At 41.1% G+C, this 24,414-nt stretch overlaps 1 protein-coding gene across 1 annotated transcript; it reads left to right on the top strand.

The window, feature by feature from the left end:
• The first annotated feature begins 2,825 nt into the window (after window positions 1–2,825).
• kbtbd8 (kelch repeat and BTB (POZ) domain containing 8) lies at window positions 2,826–24,318 on the top strand. The gene is made up of 5 exons (XM_034212372.1): window positions 2,826–2,879; window positions 4,380–4,587; window positions 4,815–5,121; window positions 5,617–6,436; window positions 21,277–24,318. Exons 1-5 carry the CDS (start codon window positions 2,864–2,866, stop codon window positions 21,744–21,746), a joined length of 1,821 nt encoding a protein of 606 aa, XP_034068263.1. The 5' UTR covers window positions 2,826–2,863; the 3' UTR covers window positions 21,747–24,318.
• The last annotated feature ends 96 nt before the right edge of the window (window positions 24,319–24,414 follow it).

Raw genomic sequence — 24,414 nt, 5'->3', positions numbered from 1 at the left:
ACTAAATGAAATAAAGAGATGAAAGCAGTGGAACTCTCGGTTGACAAACAGGAAAATAAAATGAAGCAGCAAGTTAATGATTTGGTTATTTGAAAGGACAATCTGTGATGCTAACATCATCAGACAGGTTTGGGTAATTATTTGTACAAGTCCATTAGTAAATTAATATTTATTAAGAGCACTAGCACTGCATGACAGGACGTTGAACACAAACATTTTATGGAAATCATTCTGTTCAACAAAAACAGTAATTAGTCTCATCTTGACAGTTTGAGTCTGCAGGTGCTCCCACATGTTGTAAATGTCAGAAGAGCCACCCGAGCCAAACTCCCAACTCGACTTTGATAGAAAACTTAAATTGCAATGAATTATAAGCGGCCATCATCCCAAATGTTATTGTCTCATTATTGTTGACAGTTTGTGTGAAGAGCCTGAAATATAAAGTCAACATAATAATATAGATTTCAAATGAAACATTCAAGGTTGACATAATTGGAGGATGAAAGATGCATGTTTCCTGTAGCAACTATTAATATTTAATCTTACATTTCCATTTGTATGGAGAGATTTAATAACACTTGCTTATTTGCTTGTGTTAAATTTGAATAATTCATGTATCTATTTAAGTGAGATTTGTTATGGTATATTACTGACATGTTGACCACAAAACATAATAAATTAGGCCATGACATTTACATATTTTTTCTCTTGATTTTCCATTACCATCCAGGGTGGTGGTCATAAAGTATGCCCAACCTGGTCTCACAGTAAGTGTAATTTGTGTGGGTTGGATGTTTGTTAATACAGTATACATGCAGTTTTCCGCTATTATTAAGCCTTATTTATTGAAATACCAATTTATATATACAAACTGCAGGAGCATGTTGACAATGATTGGGGGTTATAGAATACAGTTCCACTAAGCAAGAGATTGGCATTTAAAGAAAAATACTGGATGCTTTGTGGGGAGAACATTGTAATAACTTGAGTAAATAATACATTTACACTTTCAATTATAATTGAACTGTGACAAGATAACTGTTGTTATTTTAAATAACATTACTGTCAGCACCTATTTATTATATAATTACACAGTTTCATTTTACTTAGTTGATCACTTTATTGTTTTTATTAATTTTCTCAAGTTATCTGAACTCATTGACCTTCTCGCCTACATGACTTGAGGTGGGAAATTGGAGGTACAGATTTAGCTGAATATCCCTTACCGGTGCCACTTTACAATAAGACTTCCCTTATAAAGGATTCATAAAGGGTTTATAATTAGGTTATTAATTAGGTTGTAAACACTTTATTAATCATTAAGAACCATTTATAAACCAGTTCTAACATAATTTTCATACATCAACACAGGCTCACTATTTGGCAAGATGACTAAGCTACCTAGTTTACTTCGTCTTCTTCATCAGCCAGCATCCTTGGTATCTGTTGTTCACTGAGTTGATTCCCCCCCATCCATCTTGATCTTTCTTGGTATCTCTTTATGACCAATTATTTACGAGTTACTAACATTTATATTTGCCAAAAGGGAGCCTTGTTGTAAAGTGTAAAACACATTCCCATTTATTAATGAGTTACTACCATTTATAATAAGGCTTAGCAGTACAGATAAATGTGGGCTCACTATTTGGCAAGCAACCGGTCACAGTTGCCCTGTTTATCTCATGTCTTATAAAAGCTTATTAAGGATTTATAAAGTGTTCACAACCTAATTAATAAATTAATTACAAACTATTCGTAAACCCTTTATAAGGGTAGTCTTATTGTAAAGTGATACCCAATTACCTGCTCCCATTCACTCATGACCCCCTTGTGGGAATAGACCGTTTCCCTTTAATAACTTAGACTGTGGCAGCCCGCCAGAGTCTATTGAAAATGTCTGCAACCCACTAGGCTCATACCACTTGAGCCATGATTTGACAGTGTGACTTTTTTACAATGTCTTCACCAAACATAGTGAAAGCATTAACATTACATGTTACTTGTTAGACGCTTTTATCCAAAGCAACTTACATACAATACCGTGGGCAATCCCCACAGGAGCAATTTGAGGTGAAGTGTCTTGCCCAGGGACACAACGACATGCTGACTGCAGTGGGGTTTGAACCTGCTGTGACCCCCAGACCCGAACACCTACGGACAACCCACTACGCCACACACCTCCCATTAATTGTCATATAACAGCTAAAACAAGTATATATTTGTTCCTGGTTAACTTTGTGTGTGTGGAGGGGGCGGAGTGGAGTGGGGGCAGTGCATTATATTTTTTTTAATGTAAATGACACAACTTTATACTTTTTTTTTTACCAGAAATTGATTAAAAATGACAATGATCCTCATAAATCAAACCTATTTTAATTGTTCTCGTTAAGCACCATTTACTTGCATGCATTTACTTTAAAATGTATGGTATAAAATATATGAGAACATCCCCCGGCCCCACCCAAGGCTTCTGCCAACATGAATGTATGTGAATGGGGTTAAGATAAAAGGGACACATGAAAAGAAGATGGATTCCTCCCAGATAAAATAATTGTCTGTCTCTAGTGATCCCACATGTTTATAATAACACACAGCCGCTTCAATCAGAGCGATTCCACTCTGCTTATAACTAGTCTGTATCCAGCTGTCAACATTGCCCGCTTTGGGTTTTTAATGGTATATCGTATCGAGTGTATCCGTTGCCGTGAATAATTTGTCCATACGGCTATCAACTTTTTTCCTATTTCAGAAGTAAAGGGATCTGATTGGCTGTGAGATCCGTGGTCCTCTTCTGATTGGTTTCCGGGGCCCCGCTGTGCCCTCACTGACGTTTCTCGGTCTGCCCCGAGATAGACTGGAGAGAATGGCTGCCAGTGGAGGTTAGCAAAAAAAATCTTCATTGTTTTGTGTAGTAATCTGACTTAAATCATGCGTTTTAAAGTTATAATTTGTGTGTTTAGATGCTTGTGAAGTGTCGTATTATAGAGTACTAGAACGAGTCGTGACATGTTTTATTCTTGTTTAAGAAGGTCAGGCTGTAAACGACTCCGAAAAGTGTTGGTTATCGTTAGCCTCGCTATGCGGCTAACGTTAGCTGTCTGGCTAACTTTCGGCCGGTTAGCCTGCTACCCACAGCTGATTGTGTAAACACTTGTTTATGACGGGACGAATGTGAGACAATAAGTACTAATACTTACTGTTATCAGCAGTAATGCAGTAGACAGTGTGCTAAATACAGATGTGTTTGTCTAAGATTGAGACTGGTCTGGCAGCATTTGAGTTGTAATAGCCCTTTATATCGCAATGTGTCAAAGAAAGCTTGCTAACATTAGCTTGGTACCTAGCTGCTAAAAGTTAAGCTTGTTGTCAACTAGCTAAGGTAACGGGTAGCATTGCTGTTTTTGTGATACTCGGTCATTACAACGAACCATTTTAATTTATGAAATGGTTGGTTTTCTTCCAGTTGCCTTTAAGTTAATTGAGCCCCCCGACACAGTTTCGGCAGTCACCGGGCAATGATCATAGATGTTAGCAAGCTAGCTACCACCTGGTGAGACAGTAGTTTTCAATGCACTCATCGCGAGCCTTTGTCCTGTCAAGGAGTTAGCGTCGAACAACACGAGCTATTAGTTAGAAAAGTATGTGCTCCTCGGCTGCTGACGTTATAAGACGACCGTGAAACATTAGAGAAGGAATGACGTGTGGCTGCCACTTGTTTAACTTGCCATTCCACGCGTGATAAGAAACGTGTTTACTTTGCAGACACTTCTATAGGGGAACTGGATGCACGAGTTGATAGGCCCATATGTTATCCGTGGGTTCAGTCGGTCAGCGAGACAACAACATTAGCCCGAAGTCAGAAACAAAAATAACTTGTAGGAATTTCTTCTAGTTGCCACAGTCTGGCCAAATCATAATACCTCAAATAACATAGATTTATTTTAAGTATTTTTTGAAACCTTAATAAATGGTCTACCTTTCTGTTTTATTAGAAAACACTGCCTTAGTAACATTCAAAGTATACAACTAAACCTGTTTCTCCATTGTGTTAAATTAATACTAATGGTTGTCAGTATTTTAAATATTCATCTCGGTGTCATCTCATATTCTCTGTTGTTTAAATGCATGAAACAGTACATGTGTTACTATTAAACCATGTTTTATTTGCATAACCTTTTTAATGTGATTTGAATTATTATTAAAACTCTCTAAAAGAAATGGAACGGGAATGACTGTTTACCAGTAAAAACTGCATTAACTCAAATTAAATCGTTTGTATTTATGATTGATTCTGGTCTTTCAATGTATTTTTTGATGTCCACACTGTTTTCATGGGTGCTATTGTAATGTTTTTATCTCTCTTTGCACTGTGTTTACAGAGGTAGGGAAGCTGTTACAAGTACAAAATGGGACACCTCCAATCAACAACTACAACGGAGTAGATGCTGTTCATGCCTGTCACCTCCTTCAACAGCTCAAATCCTTGTATGATGAAGCACAGCTCACAGACATAGTCGTAGAAGTGGACCATGGCAAGACTTTCTCATGTCACAGAAATGTCCTTGCAGCAATCAGCCCATATTTTCGGTGGGTAATGTTGAATGTTTATACATTTTTGTATTTTCATTATTTTGTAGCTGGTAAAACATTACTTGGCTCTAGAGTGGGCTTCGGTACAGCTTAATCGATAAATGTTAACATATTAAGATTAAACTTCCATGTCAAGTTGTAGCATGTTTGAATTGAAATGCTGTAGTTACGTGATGATTGAAGTATAGTTGCATCATTTGTGTTTTCTCCACCATCACCACCAGGTCCATGTTCACCAGTGGCCTTACAGAGAGCAGCCAGCGTGAGGTCAGAATCGTCGGGGTGGAATCTGAATCCATGCACCTCGTCCTGGACTATGCCTACACATCCAGGGTCACGCTCTCTGAGTGCAATGTCCAGGCCCTGTTCACTGCTGCCAGTATTTTCCAGATTCCTGCCTTGCAGGACCAGTGTGCCCAGTTCATGATCAGCAGACTTGACCCCCAGAACTGTATTGGGGTCTACATGTTTGCTGATGCTTATGGACATCAGGAGCTGAAGGAAAGCTCACAGGACTACATTCGCAAGAAGGTCAGTTTAGGAATATTTGTCGTTAGTATTATATCCTTAGCACACTTACAGGTACTCCTTATTAATTTGGTTATTTATCAATACTCTTATTCTGTTCTTTTTTCCGTACTAACAATTGTTTTTTAAAAGAATCAATTCAGAACAGGACAATCATTTATTTTCATTTAAACTACAAGTATATTTTGAATACAAGCAACATTTATAGCAACTGTCATTTTTACCAAACACCAAAGTCACCATATAGAAGAGAGACTGGGTGTGTTGGCGTCATTTATTATCCTGACAAAGTACAGATTAAAAAACCTGTAACGATATAGTTATACAAAATACTGCGTTAAATCATGTAGCTCTAAGGCTCATTTAAGACCTGGTGTCTGTGCCCATCCCCAGTTATTAGTATTTAAATGTTTACTTCCCCTGTTCATGTAGTCATGCTTTCTCTTATGAGTCCGTTTGGATGCTAAACACTGAAACCTTTTTTTGTTTGTGTCGTAGTTCTTGTGTGTGTCATGGGAGCAAGAGTTCCTCCAGATGAACAAGGAGCAGCTGGTCAGCATTTTGAACAATGATGACCTCAACGTGGAGAAAGAAGAGCACGTTTATGAGAGCATAATTCGCTGGCTGGAGCATGATCTTTCTGGTCGTCAAGCCTCCCTCGCTGAGGTGTTTACCGAATGCATCCGTCTGCCCTTGCTGGATGAGGCCTTCCTAAGTCAGGTACCTGCCCCCTTCGCCTGTGCCCTATCCCTGTCTACCGACCCTGCTGAGGCCAAAACCCGCCTGACTGGCACCAATGGTTGCCCGCAGCGCCTGGGTATGACTGCTTCTGAGATGGTCATCTGCTTTGATGCCGCTCACAAACACTCAGGGAAGAAGCAGACAGTGCCTTGCCTTGACACAACCACAGGACGGGTGTTCAAGCTCTGCAAACCCCCCAATGATCTCCGGGAGGTCGGTATCTTGGTGTCTTCAGAGAACGACATCTTCATCGCTGGAGGTTACAGGCCGAGCAACAGCGAAGTGTCCATAGATCATCGGGCAGAGAGCGACTTCTGGCAGTACGAACACGCGGGCAACCGATGGCTTTCACGTGCTCCGCTGCTGAGGGCCAGGATCGGCTGCAGGCTTTTGCTCTGCTGTGGGAAGCTTTATGCACTGGGAGGCCGAGTATATGAAGGCGATGGACGAAATGCTTTAAAGTCAGTCGAGTGCTATGATGCCAGAGACAACTGTTGGACAGCAGTGAGTGCTATGCCCGCGGCCATGGAGTTTCACAGTGCTGTGGAGTACAGGGACCGCATCTATGTCCTCCAAGGTGAGTCCATGCTGCACATGTGAAACTACACTGAACAAAAATATAAATGCAACACTTTTGTTTTTGCTCCCATTTTTCATGAGATGAACTCAAAGATCTAAAACATTTTCTATATACACAAAATAACCATTTCTCTCAAATATTGTTCACAAATCTGAAAAAATCTGTGATAGTGAGCACTTCTCCTTTGCCGAGATAATCCATCCCACCTCACAGGTGTGGCATATCAAGATGCTGATTAGACAGCATGATTATTGCACTGGTGTGCTTTAGGCTGGCCACAATAAAAGGCCACTCTGAAATGTTCAGTTTTATCACACAGCACAATGCCACAAATGTCGCAAGTTTTGAGGGAGCGTGCAATTGGCATGCTGACAGCAGGAATGTCCACCAGAGCTGTTGCCCGTGAATTGAATGTTCATTTCTCTACCATAAGCCGTCTCCAAAGGCGTTTCAGAGAATTTGGCAGTACATCCAACCGGCCTCACAACCGCAGACCACGTGTAACCACACCAGCCCAGGACCTCCACATCCAGTATGTTCACCTCCAAGATCGTCTGAGACCAGCCACTCGGACAGCTGCTGCAACAATCGGTTTGCATAACCAAAGAATTTCTGCACAAACTGTCAGAAACCGTCTCAGGGAAGCTCATCTGCATGCTCGTCGTCCTCATCGGGGTCTCGACCTGACTCCGGTTTGTCGTCGTAACCGACTTGAGTGGGCAAATGCTCACATTCGATGGCGTCTGGCATGTTGGAGAGGTGTTCTCTTCACGGATGAATCCCGGTTTTCACTGTTCAGGGCAGATGGCAGACCGCGTGTGTGGCGTCGTGTGGGTGAGCGGTTTTCTGATGTCAATGTTGTGAATCGAGTGGCCCATGGTGGTGGTGGGGTTATGGTATGGGCAGGCGTATGTTATGGACGACAAAAACAGGTGCATTTTATTGATGGCATTGTGAATGCACAGAGATACCGTGACGAGATCCTGAGGCCCATTGTTGTGCCATTCATCCACGACCATCATTACATTACATTGCATTTAGCTGACGCTTTTATCCAAAGCCACTTACAATAAGTACATTCGACCAGGAAGACACAACCTTGAAGAAAACAGAATCATATAAGCAGGGGTGCACATAACTTTTTTGCCCTGGTTCTCAAAGGAGAACCTGGAGATGTTGCTTGGTGCTCATCCTTAAAATGAAATAAACCGTAACTTTTGAGGGGGTCTTGACTTTATTTGCCAGACACACGGCACTGAACACACATGCAGAGGTGAACACAGAACACACATGCAGAGGTGAACACAAGACAACATTAGCACGACCAGTAATCCTACAAGCTGTCATTACTACCCTCCTGACTGTTCTCCTCACTGTCTTCCTCTCTGTCAGACATGGTAGCTGATGATGTAGGCCTACTACTTCCTCTCTGGTTGAGTCTGCGATTAGCTGCTTGCATCCACAAGTCAACAGCTAGTTTTGGGTCGAAAGTCTCTGTTATCATCTTAGACAAGTGGATGTAATCAAATAAGTATGTGAACATAACCAATAACCTACCATAGCCAATAACAAATTAATGTAACTTATTTTATTTGTGTTGTTCATTCATATCTTATTTTACCTTAACATTTATTTATGCTTTTTTTTTTTTATCTCGTTTTAAAGGATATTTTTGGTTACTGTCCTATAGTATACATTGGAATGATTTAAAACCTATTTATCCCAATAATTACAAAGGAGTGCCTTGGAAATATGTGTTTACATAAATTGTGAGCAAACTGTTTGAATTTAGACTAAGAGTCCTTACCTCACTGAGCTGTAGTTAACTTATCAGCCTCTCAGTCTGACTGGAGAGGACTCTCCCTCCACATTATTGTAGAAACATCTTCTTCTTATCTCCGTTAGTGCAGCTAGCACGGCACCATATTATAATAACAACAGCGCTGGTACCACCCTCCCTCTCTCCCTCGCTCACTCGCATTTTGTCTGTGAGCTGCGGGCGCCAGATAAGCCAACATCCCCCATTTTCATCACTTACAGCGCCCATCGTACAGGGCAAATGAAAGGTGGAACCTGGGTGAAAAGGGTGTTACATTTACTTAATTGTGAATATTGTTACATCAAGGCGAAAATTAGGATGAGCCCCAACGGTCAAAAAAAATTTTTCCCTCCCAGAACTGCCAGCGCAGCGCCTCCCCAGATCTGGCGCCCTAGGCGAACATCTAGCCAGCGCTACGGGCCGGCCCTGAGTTCATATCATGGTTCATATGCAACTCTCAAATATCTTTCTCTCTCCTCTCTCCTCTATTTCTCTTTTCTCTTCTCTCTCTCCTTCTCAATGTTGGTACGCAAATGCGCTTTGTTTCAAATGACCCGGTGCTCTTTTTTTGGCAGAGGTGCGCATGCGCACCTGTGCACCAGTTATGTGCAGCCCTGCATATAAGTACATCAGGTTTCATAGAGCCAAACATTTCAAGTGCTACTCAACTGGCTATAGATAAGCCAGTCCTTTATTAGTATATAAGTGCTCTGTTAGCAGTTCTTTGTTAGTAATTCTATCGCTCGAGGTGGAGTCGAAAGAGATGAGTTTTCAGTCTGCGCCGGAAGATGTGCAAGCTTTCTGCTGTCCTGATGTCAATGGGGAGCTCATTCCACCATCTTGGAGCCAGGATAGCAAACCCAGGTGTTTTTGCTGATGGGAACTTGGGTCCCCCTCGCAGCGAGGGTGCAGCGAGTCGTTTGGCTGATGCAGAGCGTAGTGCACGCGCTGGGGTGTACAGTTTAACCATGTCCTGGATGTAGGAAGGGCCAGATCCATTCGCAGCATGGTACGCAAGTACCAGTGTCTTGAAATGGATTCTAGCAGTTACCGGAAGCCAGTGAAGGGAGCGGAGGAGCGGAGTGGTGTGGGGAAATTTAGGAAGGTTGAAGACCAGATAAGCCGCTGCATTCTGGATGAGCTGCAGAGGTCGGATGGCACATGCAGGTAGACCAGCCAGGAGGGAGTTACAGTAGTCTAGGCGTGAGATGACGAGAGCCTGGACCAGAACCTGCGTCGCTTTTTGTGTCAGCTGGGGACGTATCTTCCTGATGTTGTACATCTGCAGCAACGGGTTGTGGCAGCTATGTTTGCAGTGAAGGACAGGTTGTTATCTAGGATCACACCCAGATTCCTTGCAGTCTGAGTCGGGGAAACAACAGAGGTGCCGATGTTGATTGTCAGGTCAAGAGTGGGACAATCTTTTCCCGGAAGGAAAAGCAGTTCAGTCTTGTCAAGGTTGAGCTTGAGGTGATGAGCAGACATCCACTGAGAGAATTAATTGGGTGTCGTCAGCGTAGCAGTGGTATGAAAAACCATGCGGGCTAATGACTGATCCGAGCGAGTTTGTGTACAGGGAGAAGAGGAGGGGACCGAGAACAGAGCCCTGAGGGACCCCTGTAGTTAATTGACAAGGGTCGGACTCGGACCCTCTCCAAGTTACCCTGTAGGTACGGTCTTTGAGGTATGAGGTGAAGAGGGAAAGTGCAGAGCCTGACACTCCAAGTTTTTGGAGAGTGCGAAGGAGGATCTGATGATTCACCGTATCGAATGCAGCAGACAGGTCCAACAGGATGATGACAGAGGAGAGGGATGCAGTTTTGGCAGTGTGCAGTTCCTCCGTGACAGCAATGAGAGCAGTTTATGTGGAGTGACCTGCCTTAAAACCAGACTGGTGCGGATCCAGAAGGTTATTCTGATGGAGATAACAGGAGAGTTGTTTAAAGACAGCGCGTTCAAGTGTTTTAGAGTAGAGAGACAGGCCTGTAGTTTATAACATCAGACGGGTTGAGAGTGGGTTTCATGTCACCTCATGTTGCAGCATGATAATGCACGGCCCCATGTTGCAAGGATCTGTACACAATTCCTGGAGGCTGAAAACATCCCAGTTCTTGCATGGCCAGCTTACTCACCGGACATGTCACCCATTGAGCATGTTTGGGATGCTCTGGATCGGCGTATACGACAGCGTGTTCCAGTTCCTGCCAATATCCAGCAACTTGGCACAGCCATTGAAGAGGAGTGGACCAACATTCCACAGGCCACCATCAACAACCTGATCAACTCTATGCGAAGGACATGTGTTGCACTGCATGAGGCAAATGGTGGTCACACCAGATACTGACTGGTTTTCAGACCCCCCCAATAAAGCAAAACTGCACGTTTCAGAGTGGCCTTTTATTGTGGCCAGCCTAAGGCACACCTGTGCAATAATCATGCTGTCTAATCAGCATCTTGATATGCCACACCTGTGAGGTGGGATGGATTATCTCGGCAAAGGAGAAGTGCTCACTATCACAGATTTTTTCAGATTTGTGAACAATATTTGAGAGAAATGGTTAAATTTACATTTATTTGTGTATATAGAAAATGTTTTAGATCTTTGAGTTCATCTCATGAAAAATGTGAGCAAAAACAAAAGTGTTGCATTTATATTTTTGTTCAGTGTATATGATCTCTACTTGGCGCTGAAGACAATGTGATCATGTCGTATTTCTCATTAATTTAAACATTCAGAAAATATGTACAGTATTTAAATCTTATATGAAAAAGATTTAAGAAAAAGTATGTTGGAGAGACTGTTTGCCTCAAAATCAGAAGGTTTGTTTTTATAACTTTTTTTCTGTGTGTTGGATATATCAGTTTTAGGGATGTCTGCCTTCTCTGGAATATAATTGTAACTAGAATGCGACTAGAATGTGTCTTTCCGGATATCATGACTCGGTTACTCAAGATAACCCACAGACATTTTTGAAATTAATTAAAAATTAATTAATATGGTGAGCAATTTCTTTTAAAAAGAAAATAGTCCCTACATAATGGGCTTAAACAAGGTCTGTGGACAATGTACAGTGGGGCAAAAAAGTATTTAGTCAACCACCAATTGTGCAAGTTCTCCCACTTAAAGAGATGAGAGGCCTGTAATTTTCATCCTAGGTACACTTCAACTACAGATGGAGCGCTCCATTTCAGACGCCTACCCGTGCGGGTCCGTGATCGGCACGGGGTGGGCCCCTGCTGAAAAGGAAAACCCCCCCGCAGGACTTGAAACGCCCCCTTGATAAATACATTTAATTATAATGAAACCAGCTGCAATGGATAATGGATCCACCAGGGGGAGCTGTGATTAAAAAGCTGCCACACTGGAACTCATGTGAAATAAACAGCTGATCTACAGGTATCTGATATAGCGGATATTTGTTAAGATCCATATGTCACGGATAGGATCATATTCTGTGCTAAATAAGAGACATGTAATCATTTACTAAACATCCCCATGTTTTTATTTAACAAAATAATGTTTAATTCATGTTGGCGTAAGTACAAAACCATCGCTATGTTTTTAGATCAGGAAATGCATCCAGGCTCAAACAAACGATTTTCAATCATCATCCTCACGATTTAATGTATCATATGTTCGCGAGTTGAAATTAATGCACTAATACATGTAGTTTAATCCACGTGAGTTTACAACAACAACAATAATCGCTTTGTTTGTATATCACATCCGACCGGAGGAAAATGCAGCACGGGTCTCACTACCGATCATCCTAATCCCACGGGAAAACAATAATATGTACAATGTTAATAGTTTACTGTATTATTAGTGTCTAATATTACTGGGGATTTCGGAATGGTAGCCTACTGGATTTAGATTTATTGTATCGGCTTCATATCGCAATATATTCCCGAAGTCTGAAATGCAAAAATGTCCCACATTAGGGCAATTCACCCTACATTTAATCATTCATACAAAATCATATTTCGTTTATTTTTAACGAAATAAATGTGGTTTAATCCACATAATTTAGGCCTACTGTGTTAATTGTTTAGTATTGTTTAACTTGAAGGTGCCTGATGTGAACATTTCCAGAAGAACTCTAGCTTGAATGGCCTTTGTATGTATACAGTATACACATAGGCGGCGCGTGAGGCTCAGGTTTGGGAAGGCTAAATAACTTTTTTTTTCATCTTACGCTGCCCGCCTCCGGCGTCTATAGAAAAGAGATCAACTCAGTGAAAGCACCGCCTGCTGACCGATCAGAGCTCAGTGTGCGGAGTTTAAATCTATCAAGTCATATTACAGGAAAAAGGAAATGCAGTTTAAACTGCCGTATGCAGAGAAGACGCCGACGTGTCGCACTTATCATTCATATCACACTGACATCACATCATCAATCAGATCATCGATCTCACATCGATATCACAATATTTCCTTATCTGAGTCAGCTTCTCGAGCCGTATCTGGCCGTGCAACACTTAGTTACATTGTCACATATACTGTATGCAGACGTATTATTTTAAGCAACACATTAAGTTGACGAAAACCTCAACTCAAATGTAATAAAGTCAGATCCCCTCGTGTTTTAGATGGGGCAGTATCATAAAACTGTTGTACGCTTTCAAACACTCGGTAGTTTATTTTTTAACGAGTTGTTCTGTATTCTCCTTGCAGGTGCAACTATGTGGCTTGTATCCTGGATTATATGTTTAAGTCATCATGGATGTTTAAAGTTCATATTTGTCTAATATTAGTTTACTTTTCATTAATGAAGTATGATGTTGCGCTGTCAGTACACTTGTCCCTGTTTGTGATTGGTCAAATGTAGCTAACCCCGCCCCTTTCACGTGAATGCGTTCTCAGCTGGAGAGAGAAACCCTGGCTTGATTTACCGAGTTGATAACCAGCGCCGTAGGACCGTTTAGCGAGATCGCGTTTGTTAGGGTTAGTTAAGATAACTCAAGCATATCCAGGGTCTGTTGAACTGGCTTCGTGGTACAGGGCACAGGTGGCTGCATAGCAGCGCTAATGTCAAAGACATTATATTTTTATTTTACCAGGATGCAGTTACACAAATATTTGGGAAGGCTTAGCCTTCCCTAGCCTACAGCACCCGCCGCCCCTGGGCCTACAGTATAGCCCAACCATGTACACCTTCCTTTTTTCCCGTCCAAAGTTTGAATTGGATAAAGGTAATGGTTATCGATGGTGCTTTTATAGCCTATTGTATAATAACTGTGTGATTTATATTGCTTTTCAAATGCATATGGCCACCCATTTACACTGCTCTTCCCGTCAAGAATATGAATAGAACTTAGTTAGATCACTTTACATTTCTGCAAATTAATTTTTAATCACACACGTCTCCCCGTCCCGAAAATGATAAATAAAATAAAAAGAGGAAACCATTTTCAAGTTCAATTTTCAACGTTTTATTTAAAATAACTGACATAACAGACACCATACTGTAGGCCTATCTGCTGCGGAAACCAGGACGAGCTATTTCGGGATCTGTTTTTCGGGGGCTCCTCAGTCTCTCATTTACCCGGCTCCTGATTAGGACACATCCTGGGGATTGTGTTTACAAACATTGACCAGACCGTTCACCAGCCCCCACCCCCCATGTTGCCTATGCTGTCCTGTGTTGCGAACTCTTTGTTTAAAACGAATTGGCCATCGGAATGTGTGGAGGAATTCTCCCAAGGGTCACATTCCACAGCTCCCCCCCCCACACTCCTGTGATCTCCCATCCCCCAGTCTGTAGGTTTGTGTTTGCATATTTCTATCCCGTAATTCATACTGGTCCTCTCACGCACATACATTCTCCTTACAGTATACATACATAGGCTATATGAGTCCGTGTATCTACGGACCATTTGTTTTTCTTTATTAAAAAAGTAAACGGAAGAGCGTCTGAGAGGCGTTTTTGCCCTTTTGCTTGTTACCTTACTAAATGGTCTAATGGTCAGTGGAGCGAGGGGGGAGGCCCGCGAAACTCACGGAAGTGATTTCAAAACAAAAAGCACTTGGAACAAAGAAAACGGCCAAGACACACATTGAGTCCAGAAAATGAATGTTATTAAGGGCTGTAAATATAATAAGCCTGTGTCTAAAATTGACAACAGGCTTATTATATTTACAGCCCTTAAGATACACTTTTGTGTTTAACAGCTGACCACTACCATGACGTACTTTGTTTTAGTAGATTTAGCATGAGAGCAAAATGTATAAATATGAGCATTAAATTATATTATGAGAACAAAATGCATGAATGTGTGAGTGACAATATATGAATGTGTGCATTGAAATATGATAATATGAGAGCAAAATGTATGAATGTGTGAGTATATATACGTGTGTGAGAGTGAAAATGTATGTATGTATGTAAAAGGAGAATATATGTGTAAGAGTGAAAATGTATGTATGTAAAAGGAGAATATATGTGTGTAAGAGTGAAAATATGCTGCATTTTGAATGTCCGATAGTCCACCATTTCCACCGGAAATATCAAACATTTAATAAAAGTGAAAAACAATGAACAAGACTTAACGTATTCATCATAATTAATTATATTTATTTCGTTTGGATGTAGGATTTTTGACTTTGTTTAGAGCAGTGATCTTCTACTATATGAACATTTTGGACCCAAAATCACAAAAAAAACGTAAAAACAGATTTTGAAAAAATGATATTATTTTTCATATGTAACACAAACATACACAACGAAACCATTTAAAAGCTGGAAATATATACATGGGATGTCACTATGATAATGTGAAAGTTTGATTGAGGTAGCATGGGATTTCATTCTGATAAGGCAAAAGTGTTATTATAAATATAATACAAATATATATACTGAACAAAAATATAAACGCAACACTTTTGTTTTTGCTCCCATTTTTCATGAGATGAACTCAAAGATCTGAAACATTTTCTATTTACACAAAATAACCATTTCTCTCAAATATTGTTCAAAAATCTGCAAAAATCTGTGATAGTGAGCACTTCTCCTTTGCCGAGATAATCCATCCCACCTCACAGGTGTGGCATATCAAGATGCTGATTAGACAGCATGATTATTGCACAGGTGTGCCTTAGGCTGGCCACAATAAAAGGCCACTCTGAAACGTGCAGTTTTGCTTTATTGGGGGGGTCTGGGGGGGTCCGAAAACCAGTCAGTATCTGGTGTGAGGGGTAGGATTAGGGTTAGGGGTAGGGTTAGGGTTAGGGTAATGTTGTGAATTGAGTGGCCCGTGGTGGTGGTGGGGTTATGGTATGGGCAGGCGTATGTTATGGATGACGAACACAGATCACTCAATTCACAACATTACCCTAACCCTACCCCTAATCCTAATCCTACCCCTCACACCAGATACTGACTGGTTTTCGGACCCCCCCAGACCCCCCAAATAAAGGAAAACTGCACGTTTCAGAGTGGCCTTTTATTGTGGCCAGCCTAAAGCACACCTGTGCAATAATCATGCTGTCTAATCAGCATCTTGATATGCCACACCTGTGAGGTGGGATGGATTATCTCGGCAAAGGAGAAGTGCTCACTATCACAGATTTTTTCAGATTTGTGAACAATATTTTAGAGAAATGGTTATTTTGTGTATATAGAAAATGTTTTAGATCTTTGAGTTCATCTCATGAAAAATGGGAGAAAAAACAAAAGTGTTGCATTTATATTTTTCTTTAGTGTATTTACACATTATGTACAAAAATCAGTTTTTTCTGTCTTTATCTGTGCAACATCACAGGTTCCTCCTCCTCCATGTCAAAAAACAAGCTTAAAGCTTGACTCACGTTCAGAGTTCTCTTCATCATAGTTGAATCTTCAAAACTCTAAATCTATCTAACTATATCTAAATTCTCAATGTTTGTCTGTCACTTTACTTCAATCACAGTCTCCCGCCGTCTCTCTTCGTCTCTTTTCGTCTCTTTTCGTCTCGTTTCGTATCACTCCGTTTACCTGATTACCTCACCCCCTCCCTCCCTGGTAAATACATCCTGTTGAGCAGAATCTACAGTTTCCAGTATTTTCCGTTTCGTAAAATGATCAAATACGGTGAAGATATTAAAATATGTGCTTCCATTATTCATACTTCTGAAATATATCTGTATTAACTTTATATCATCGTATGTCCGTGTTTATTGGGTCTTTTTGCATGAAACAAAGACTGGCATATAGCTTCAAGCCAGTACTTTCGACAGAAATACACATATACATCCTGTTGAGCAGGATCTACAGTTTCCAGTATTTTCCGTTTCGTAAAATGATAAAATACGGCGAAGATATTCAAATATGTGCTTCCATTTTTCATACTTTTGAAATGTATTAACTTTATATCATCGTATCTCCGTGTTTACTGGGTCTTTTTGCATGAAACAAAGACTGGCATATAGTTTCAAGCCAGTACTTTCGACAGAAACACACGGCAATGTTGTCCGGACTGTTGTTTTTATGCGGCACAGGTCATGTGATCTGATCACGCCGGCGTGACGGTCGACTCCAAAGGGTTAATATTAAATACATATAAGTATTTTTACAACTTGTATTTAGAAATACTGTGTTGTAATTATTAATGCATAAATGTGTTCATCCATTCAATGTGGCATCTGCTATAATGGGGTTAATGTATGATATTACTTAATAATACAATACATTATAATATATGATATGATAATTATATTTTAGTTTTATTCATTTCTTATTTCATAGTTTCTCATTATTATTATTTTTATCGCTCATCTTATTTTTGATTTTATTAATCTGTGTGAATCTGTGCTGTCCTGTTTTTCACTCTCACCCTGTTGCTGTTTGAACTACTGAATTTCCCCACGGGATTAATAAAGGTCCATCTTATCTTATCTTAATGTATAAGTTGATTTACTTCAATCTACTGTACTGTGTAAAAACACCCCAACAATATTACAAGAAATATACTGCATAAAGCAAACTATATACTTTATTTGATCTAAAATATTGATGTTTTTTCATTATAGTAGCTGTGAAAACCATACAGTAACAAATAAGTGATTAAATGCTACAGTATTCAGCAAACACAACTGCAGAGCTGCAAATATTGCAAACAGTTGTCTTTGTGTATTTTGTGAATGAAGCGCCATCTCATGGTTAAATCCTGTAATTGAACAAATGGGGAAATTGGGCAACGCCCTCTAGCAATTTGGCAACACCCCCAGCCACTGGCATCCGCTGGGCTTTTGACTGGGACACACCCATCTGAGTCTGATCTGGAGTGCTCCATCTGTATGAGAGACAGAATGGGGGGAAAGAATCCAGGAAATCACATTGTAGGATTTTTAAAGAATTAATTGGTAAATTCCTCGGTAAAATAAGTATTTGGTCACCTACAAACAAACAAGATTTCTGGCTCTCACAGACCTGTAACTTGTTCTTTAAGAGCCTCCTCTGTCCTCCACTCGTTAACTGTATTAATGGCACCTGTTTGAACTCGTTATCAGTATAAAAGTCAACTGTCCACAACCTCAAACAGTCACACTCCAAACTCCACTATGGCCACGACCAAAGAGCTGTCAAAGGACACCAGAAACAAAATTGTAGACCTGCACCAGGCTGGGAAGACTGAATCTGCAATAGGTAAGCAGCTTGGTGTGAAGAAATCAACTGTGGGAGCAATTATTAGAAAATGGAAGACATACAAGACCACTGATAATCTCCCTCGATCTGGGGCTCCACGCAAGATCTCACCCCGTGGGGTCAAAATGATCACAAGAACGGTGAGCAAAAATCCCAGAACCACACGGGGGGACCTAGTCAATGACCTGCAGAGAGCTGGGACCAAAGTAACAAAGGCTACCATCAGTAACACACTACGCCGCCAGGGACTCAAATCCTGCAGTGCCAGACCTGTCCCCCTGCTTAAGCCAGTACATGTCCAGGCCCGTCTGAAGTTTGCTAGAGCATTTAGATCAGGGGTACTCAAATACAAATCTTAAAGGTCCAAAATAAATGTTTCAATAAGACAAAGGTCCGTTTATTACGGTCATTCAAACTTTTAAATAATTACAACAAGATTCTTAACACGAGGTTGCAAAAACAAAAATAATCTGTATGCAGCCGTTTTCATTGTTATTGTGTCTGTGCTTGACCCCTCAGAGTCGCAGTGTAAGAGCTGCAGTTATGAATAAAGGCAGCTGCACCCTCTTTCATTCAGCATTCCCATTATTGCTTTATAAATGTATTCCCCCTTGTGTGTCCACTGAGGTTCGTCAGGCGCAACACATCTTCAACAAACTCCCCCTTTGCCTCATCATAAAAACTCACAAACACCAGCAACTGAGCATTGTCAGTGGTGTCAGTGGACTCACCCACAGCTAAGGAAATGCACTGTGCATTTTGTATTCCATCACAAAGCTGATGAATCAAATCACCAGCCAGTATTTATGTTCTTCTGGTTGCTGTGGAATCTGAGAGGGGGATTTGCTTGATTTGACCTGTTATTTCCTCTTTTTGTTTGCCTTCAACATGGTCTCCATCACTTCAGTCATGCATTCTTTTATACTCAGTTATTATCCAGTGGAAAGTCCTTACCTACTGGCCTAGTTAAATCAAAGTGGTTACTTTTTTTTGGCTGGGCAGTGTAGTTTTACACACCGTCTTATTTGACTTTCTCAGGACTTAAAACTGTTTTTTGGGGGCAGACCCCCACAAAGAAAAAAATATATTTACACACGTAAGGTCATCATCTTAAAGGTGGGGTAGGTAAGTTTGAGAAACCGGCTCGAGATACACTTTTTGTTATATTCCATGGAATGCTCTTAACATCCCGATAGCAATGAATATCTTAAGTATTTGACAAAAAATCCATAAAAAAATGTCATCTGTGGAAGCCGTCATCTCGTGCACGCACAAATGTATCTCGTGCCCTCATTGGGCGTGCATTGCAGCAGTACTTCAATGACTCGCCAGGCGGCCACTTTCACCAGTCTGCTGACGTCATGTGCGCGTTCATGTGTGTTGGAGGAGGTGCTCTGTAAGGAAGTCTGAAGGAAGGGGCGGATTCTTTTCGGCTGTGTATTTTCAAATTTTAGTGCACTCGAGCCGGTTTCTGAAACTTACCTACCCCACATTTAATAGTTGTGTATGCTCATCCGTGAGCAGAGCATCAAGTTGACATGTCTATTACAGCTGAATGCGGCGATTACCATTTCACAAACGTATTAAGATCAACAGCTTTAGAGCGTTTTGATTCAATGCTGAGTACAGCCAAACTGACAGTCTCTTCTCTGTCAGACCGCAAATACCTCATTCCTTCAGTGCGTGGGTCAGAATGCTTCTCGTTTTGCGCCGTCCAGTTCAAAATGAAATCGCCGCCAATCGTATGTCCACACTCGCGCCAGGACCGGGGGACGTGCATGACGTGCATCTTGTGCTGCATTCACTTGCACTCGGACATTAGAGATTTTCTCTCATAAATGTCCGATGAGCCACAACTTTTCTTTCAAAACAAAGCTGCCAACTGGGGTGGCAGCTGGGGTGGCAAGGCCTATTTTTAGGGTGTCAGTTGCCACCCCGGTAGGTGAAACTAGGCTACTAGCTACAGTACAGATGGAACTAGATGAGCTGTTAACTCTCGCTCTGAATTTTGTTTTTTTTAATTCTCGCTCTGACTTAGACAGGTTGAAAGAGACACACACATTTTTCCCACCCGCATTCCGCGAAGACCCGCCCTACTGTGCCTCTGATTCGCAGATTGTTTGGGGGGAAAAAACGCTGACTGGATGCTGAATGTGATTGGACCAAAGCGTTGACACACACAGGTGGAACACAGTGGAACAGTCAGACATGCAGAGCGCTGTTTGCAGTGGACATAGCGGAGAATTTTGACTCGTTGCGAATGCGTTGTGGCGATGTCTCACATATAATACAGAGAGATAATACATATGAAAACTATAATTTGCTCAGAGTCCGGAGACAGTGGTGGTTCGGTCCGGATCCGGACCGGAGTCCGTAGTTTGAGGATGCCTGATTTAGATGATCCAGAAGAGGATTGGGAGAATGTCATATGGTCAGATGAAACCAAAATAGAACTTTTTGGTAAAAACTCAACTAGACGTGTTTGGAGGAGAAAGAATGCTGAGTTGCATCCAAAGAACACCTACTGTGAAACATGGGGGTGGAAACATCATGCTTTGGGGCTGTTTTTCTGCAAAGGGACCAGGACGACTGATCCGTGTAAAGGAAAGAATGAATGGGGCCATGTATCGTGAGATTTTGAGTGACAACCTCCTTCCATCAGCAAGGGCATTGAAGATGAAACGTGGCTGGGTCTTTCAGCATGACAATGATCCCAAACACACCGCCCGGGCAACGAAGGAGTGGCTTCGTAAGAAGCATTTCAAGGTCCTGGAGTGGCCTAGCCAGTCTCCATATCTCAACCCCATAGAAAATCTTTGGAGGGAGTTGAAAGTCTGTGTTGCCCAGCGACAGCCCCAAAACATCACTGCTCTAGAGGAGATCTGCATGGAGGAATGGGCCAACATACCAGCAACAGTGTGTGAAAACCTTGTGAAGACTTACAGAAAACGTTTGACCTCTGTCATTGCCAACAAATGGTATATAACAAAGTATTGAGATGAACTTTTGTTATTGACCAAATACTTATTTTCCACCATCATTTGCAAATAAATTCTTTAAAAATCAGACAATGTGATTTTCTGGATTTTTTTTTCTCTTCTCATTTTGTCTCTCATAGTTGAGGTATACCTAGGATGAAAATTACAGGCCTCATCTTTTTAAGTGGGAGAACTTGCACAATTGGTGGCTGACTAAATACTTTTTTTCCCCACTGTATGCGAGAGAAGGCAGACCTGTGTATTAGTATTTCCAAAACTCACCCCAAAACAATCAAGCTTTGATAAATAGCACTAAATATAGAAGTTCAAATATGTATTGTTGAATGAGAAGAAGTTTCCCTTTTTTATTAAAGCAATTGAACACATCTCTAAATAACGCCTTTCCTTTGTTTTCAGGGGAGTATTTCTTCTGCTTCGATCCCCGTAAGGACTATTGGAGTCACCTCGCCCCAATGAGCGTCCCTCGGAGTCAGGGTCTGGCTACCTTGCATAAGAACTGTATCTACTACATCGCCGGCATCTGCAAGAACCACCAGCGCACCTTCACCGTGGAGGTCTACGACATCGAGAAGAGCACATGGAGCCGTAAGAAAGATCTGCCCTTTGACCAAGCCACCAGCCCGTATATAAAGGCCATGCTGCTTCAGGGCAGGCTGCACCTGTTCGTCCGGGCCACACAGGTCATGGTGGAAGAGCACGTGTTTCGCACCAGCCGCAAGAACTCCCTTTACCAGTACGATGACGACGACGAGGCAGACGCATGGACCAAAGTCTACGAGACGCCCGACCGCCTCTGGGATTTGGGCCGCCATTTTGAATGTGTGGTGGGCAAACTGTACCCACAATGTCTCCAGAAAGTGCTTTGAGGTCACTGGATTTGTGAACCCCAATCTCTGAGGCAGAGGGAGATGTGTGGTCCTGCCTGCCTTGTGCCTGGTGTTTCCTTGGGTTTGCACCACAAGGACCATTTTTTGGTTACGTCTTAAGTCTTTCAAACTTTGGTTTAACATGATCAAACTGGGGGTGCTTTTAAAGATTGCAGTATTTCTTTTTTTTCAGATGGCACCAACTACCCTACATGGATGCTTGTTTAAAAAACAATACAATGAATCATAAGTGCAATTATCATATTTTTTGCTTATTGTTGAGCCATGTTGTTCTATTTTTTGTTTTAGATGGATATAGGTAAGGATTTTTACAAATGATAAGCATGCAAATGAGGGTATTGGCAAGATAAAAGTGCCCTCTGGAGATGTGGATGCTACATGTCAGCATAAAGTGAAAATCTATATAAATAACTATATAAACTATATATTCATACGGGTAAGATGATCACCATAGCTCATTAGTAGGTTGCTGGCTCTGAGGTTTGTGTGTGTTTTTTTTCCTGTTCTGTTCTCTAGTCTTTTCACCTTATTTTATAGACTAGTTTTAATTTGAAGTGTTCTTGTGATTTACATTACCTTTGTGTTTTTGAAGCTTGTATGACATTTTTTTTAAAGCCCCCCTGTTCCTTCACAACAACTGTCAAACAATACACTATGTGTGGCTTCCGAGCTATTTTTAAGTTTTGTTTGAGATTCCAGTTGCATGGGGGCTCATAACCTCCCTCTCTTTAAGTTGGCATCCATTCTGTGTCACATGCAAAGACAACTTAAGTGAAATGTTAGGATACTCACTCTCCACATTGGAGAAATAAGGACGGAGTCAAATTGTGGCAACACTAAGTGGAACGTTCAGACCAACTAACAGGCTTACCTCAGAAACTTCAGACATGTTTGATTAGGAGAAAAGGGACATTTAAGGCTATAGTGTTGATGAAGCAACTGTGAAAAGCTCAGTGGAGCATTGAGCTCGGTTGAGGTTGTTTTTCAACATTGGATTATAATCATTAGAAAAAGGTTAAAATAGCCTTCCTCTTAAATGTTAAAACAAGCATTTGAGGTCTTGTTATAGTTGATCTGGACATTGAAAATAATTGTGTGGTAGCAATAAGTCATGGAACTGTGCTTCGGCTATATTACATTATATTACCTTAGTAAAAGTGCATTAATTGTTTTGTGTGCTTGTCTGCTCGTGAAAATCACAGTAGTTCTAATGATTGTGTGGCTGTTGCAGGCTTGAAGTGATGTGTCATTTAGTGCAGATTATTTCGGATGCCAATGTGCCTGTGGCTTGAAAAAAAAAAAGAGGGGGGAACAGTATCAAAAACTGCTTCTTGTGATGAAGAATATCTCAACAGTCTTACTCAGCATTGCACTGAATCACCCTCCACTTCAGCGGCCCTTCACTGCAGACTCTCCGGAGCACCCTCCCGAACAAGCAGACTATGAAAAAGCGAGGGTTGCTCTTGGGTCGTGTGCTAATTCATCCAAGAGCCATGAATCCGTCTTCACACACCATCACACCGAGGACACAAAATTGTTGGTGCTGCTTTTTTTTTTTGTGACAATCTTGTATAGAATAATTAATACCACCACTGAGTGGCGTTCCCTGTGAAAGTGTGACATTTTTCAGTGCTGTCAATTTCCTCATGCAGGTTCCTGTGTCATCTTTGCACTACACATTTCTCCTGTATTTTATCTTAGCGGAAAATAACCCCTCTATCACGAAAAATGTTTGAATAACCACATAGCAATCATCTAAGAGATTTACATGGAAATTAAGACCGGAACAGTCACACTCGTTAAGGACTTGAGGATATGACTTCTCCAAGAGAAGATCCACGGTTTTGACTGACTTGGAGCTCATTTTAAATTGACCTGGCTCGAACAATGCTCTCTAAAGAGCCACATCCACATGTCTACAGACAGCCATTTGAGAACCAGAAACGGAGAACTCTCAGGATTTCTACTGATACACAGTACTGTATTTAAATATTTTTGTTATGTGTAATATACTGTACTATAGGTTTGCTGTACTTGCACAGTTTTTTAAAACTTCTCTTCAGTTTTCTTTTATAACTTGAAAAAAAATAGATGTGATTTTTTCTTTTTATTGTCTTCAGTGGCTGTTTTCTTTTTCTTTCTTTATGTGTTTACCTATTTAGTTATAGTAGAGTAATCCTGCTCTGTTGAGAAAAAATGATAACCCGCACGAGTGATGCATTTTGATTTCCTCCCCTCAGTAGTACAGTAGTATTTCTTTGTAACATCTCACCGAAACTAAGCATTACAGATCGCGTAACTCCAATGTTACGTCACGTTTTCAAACACCAGTCATGTAATACAACAAGCTAAAAACTGCTTTCTGTGTTCAAAAGTTCTACATGGCTCATTTAGGTCATTACACGCATCACTTAAGGGTGCTATGCCATTGTGCTCATGCTTTTTCTTTGCTGGTTTGTATGTTTCCGGGTTCGGGGTTATAGTGGTGGTTGAGCTCAACTGTGAAATTCACATTGCACATCATTTGAAAATAAAATTATTAAAAGTGAAATGTGTTCCTTTTTTCTCGCCCCTATTTTCTTCTTTTGCACCCAATTGTTTTTGTCTAACCCAAGTCACAACTAGAGATGTGTTATGTGAGAACTAG

Source organism: Gymnodraco acuticeps, unplaced genomic scaffold, assembly GCF_902827175.1.
Source record: "Gymnodraco acuticeps unplaced genomic scaffold, fGymAcu1.1, whole genome shotgun sequence".
In the NCBI taxonomy this organism is placed as follows: domain Eukaryota; kingdom Metazoa; phylum Chordata; class Actinopteri; order Perciformes; family Bathydraconidae; genus Gymnodraco; species Gymnodraco acuticeps.
The sequence above is the reverse complement of the archived record's forward strand: the minus strand, read 5'-3'. Positions and strand labels throughout refer to the sequence as shown.

What these genes read in the sequence shown, in the direction of transcription:
- kbtbd8 (XM_034212372.1), top strand. An exon ending in AGGACTACATTCGCAAGAAG is followed by an intron (nt 5,122 to 5,616) that starts GTCAGTTTAGGA and finishes TTTGTGTCGTAG; the next exon opens with TTCTTGTGTGTGTCATGGGA. An exon ending in CCGCATCTATGTCCTCCAAG is followed by an intron (nt 6,437 to 21,276) that starts GTGAGTCCATGC and finishes CTTTGTTTTCAG; the next exon opens with GGGAGTATTTCTTCTGCTTC.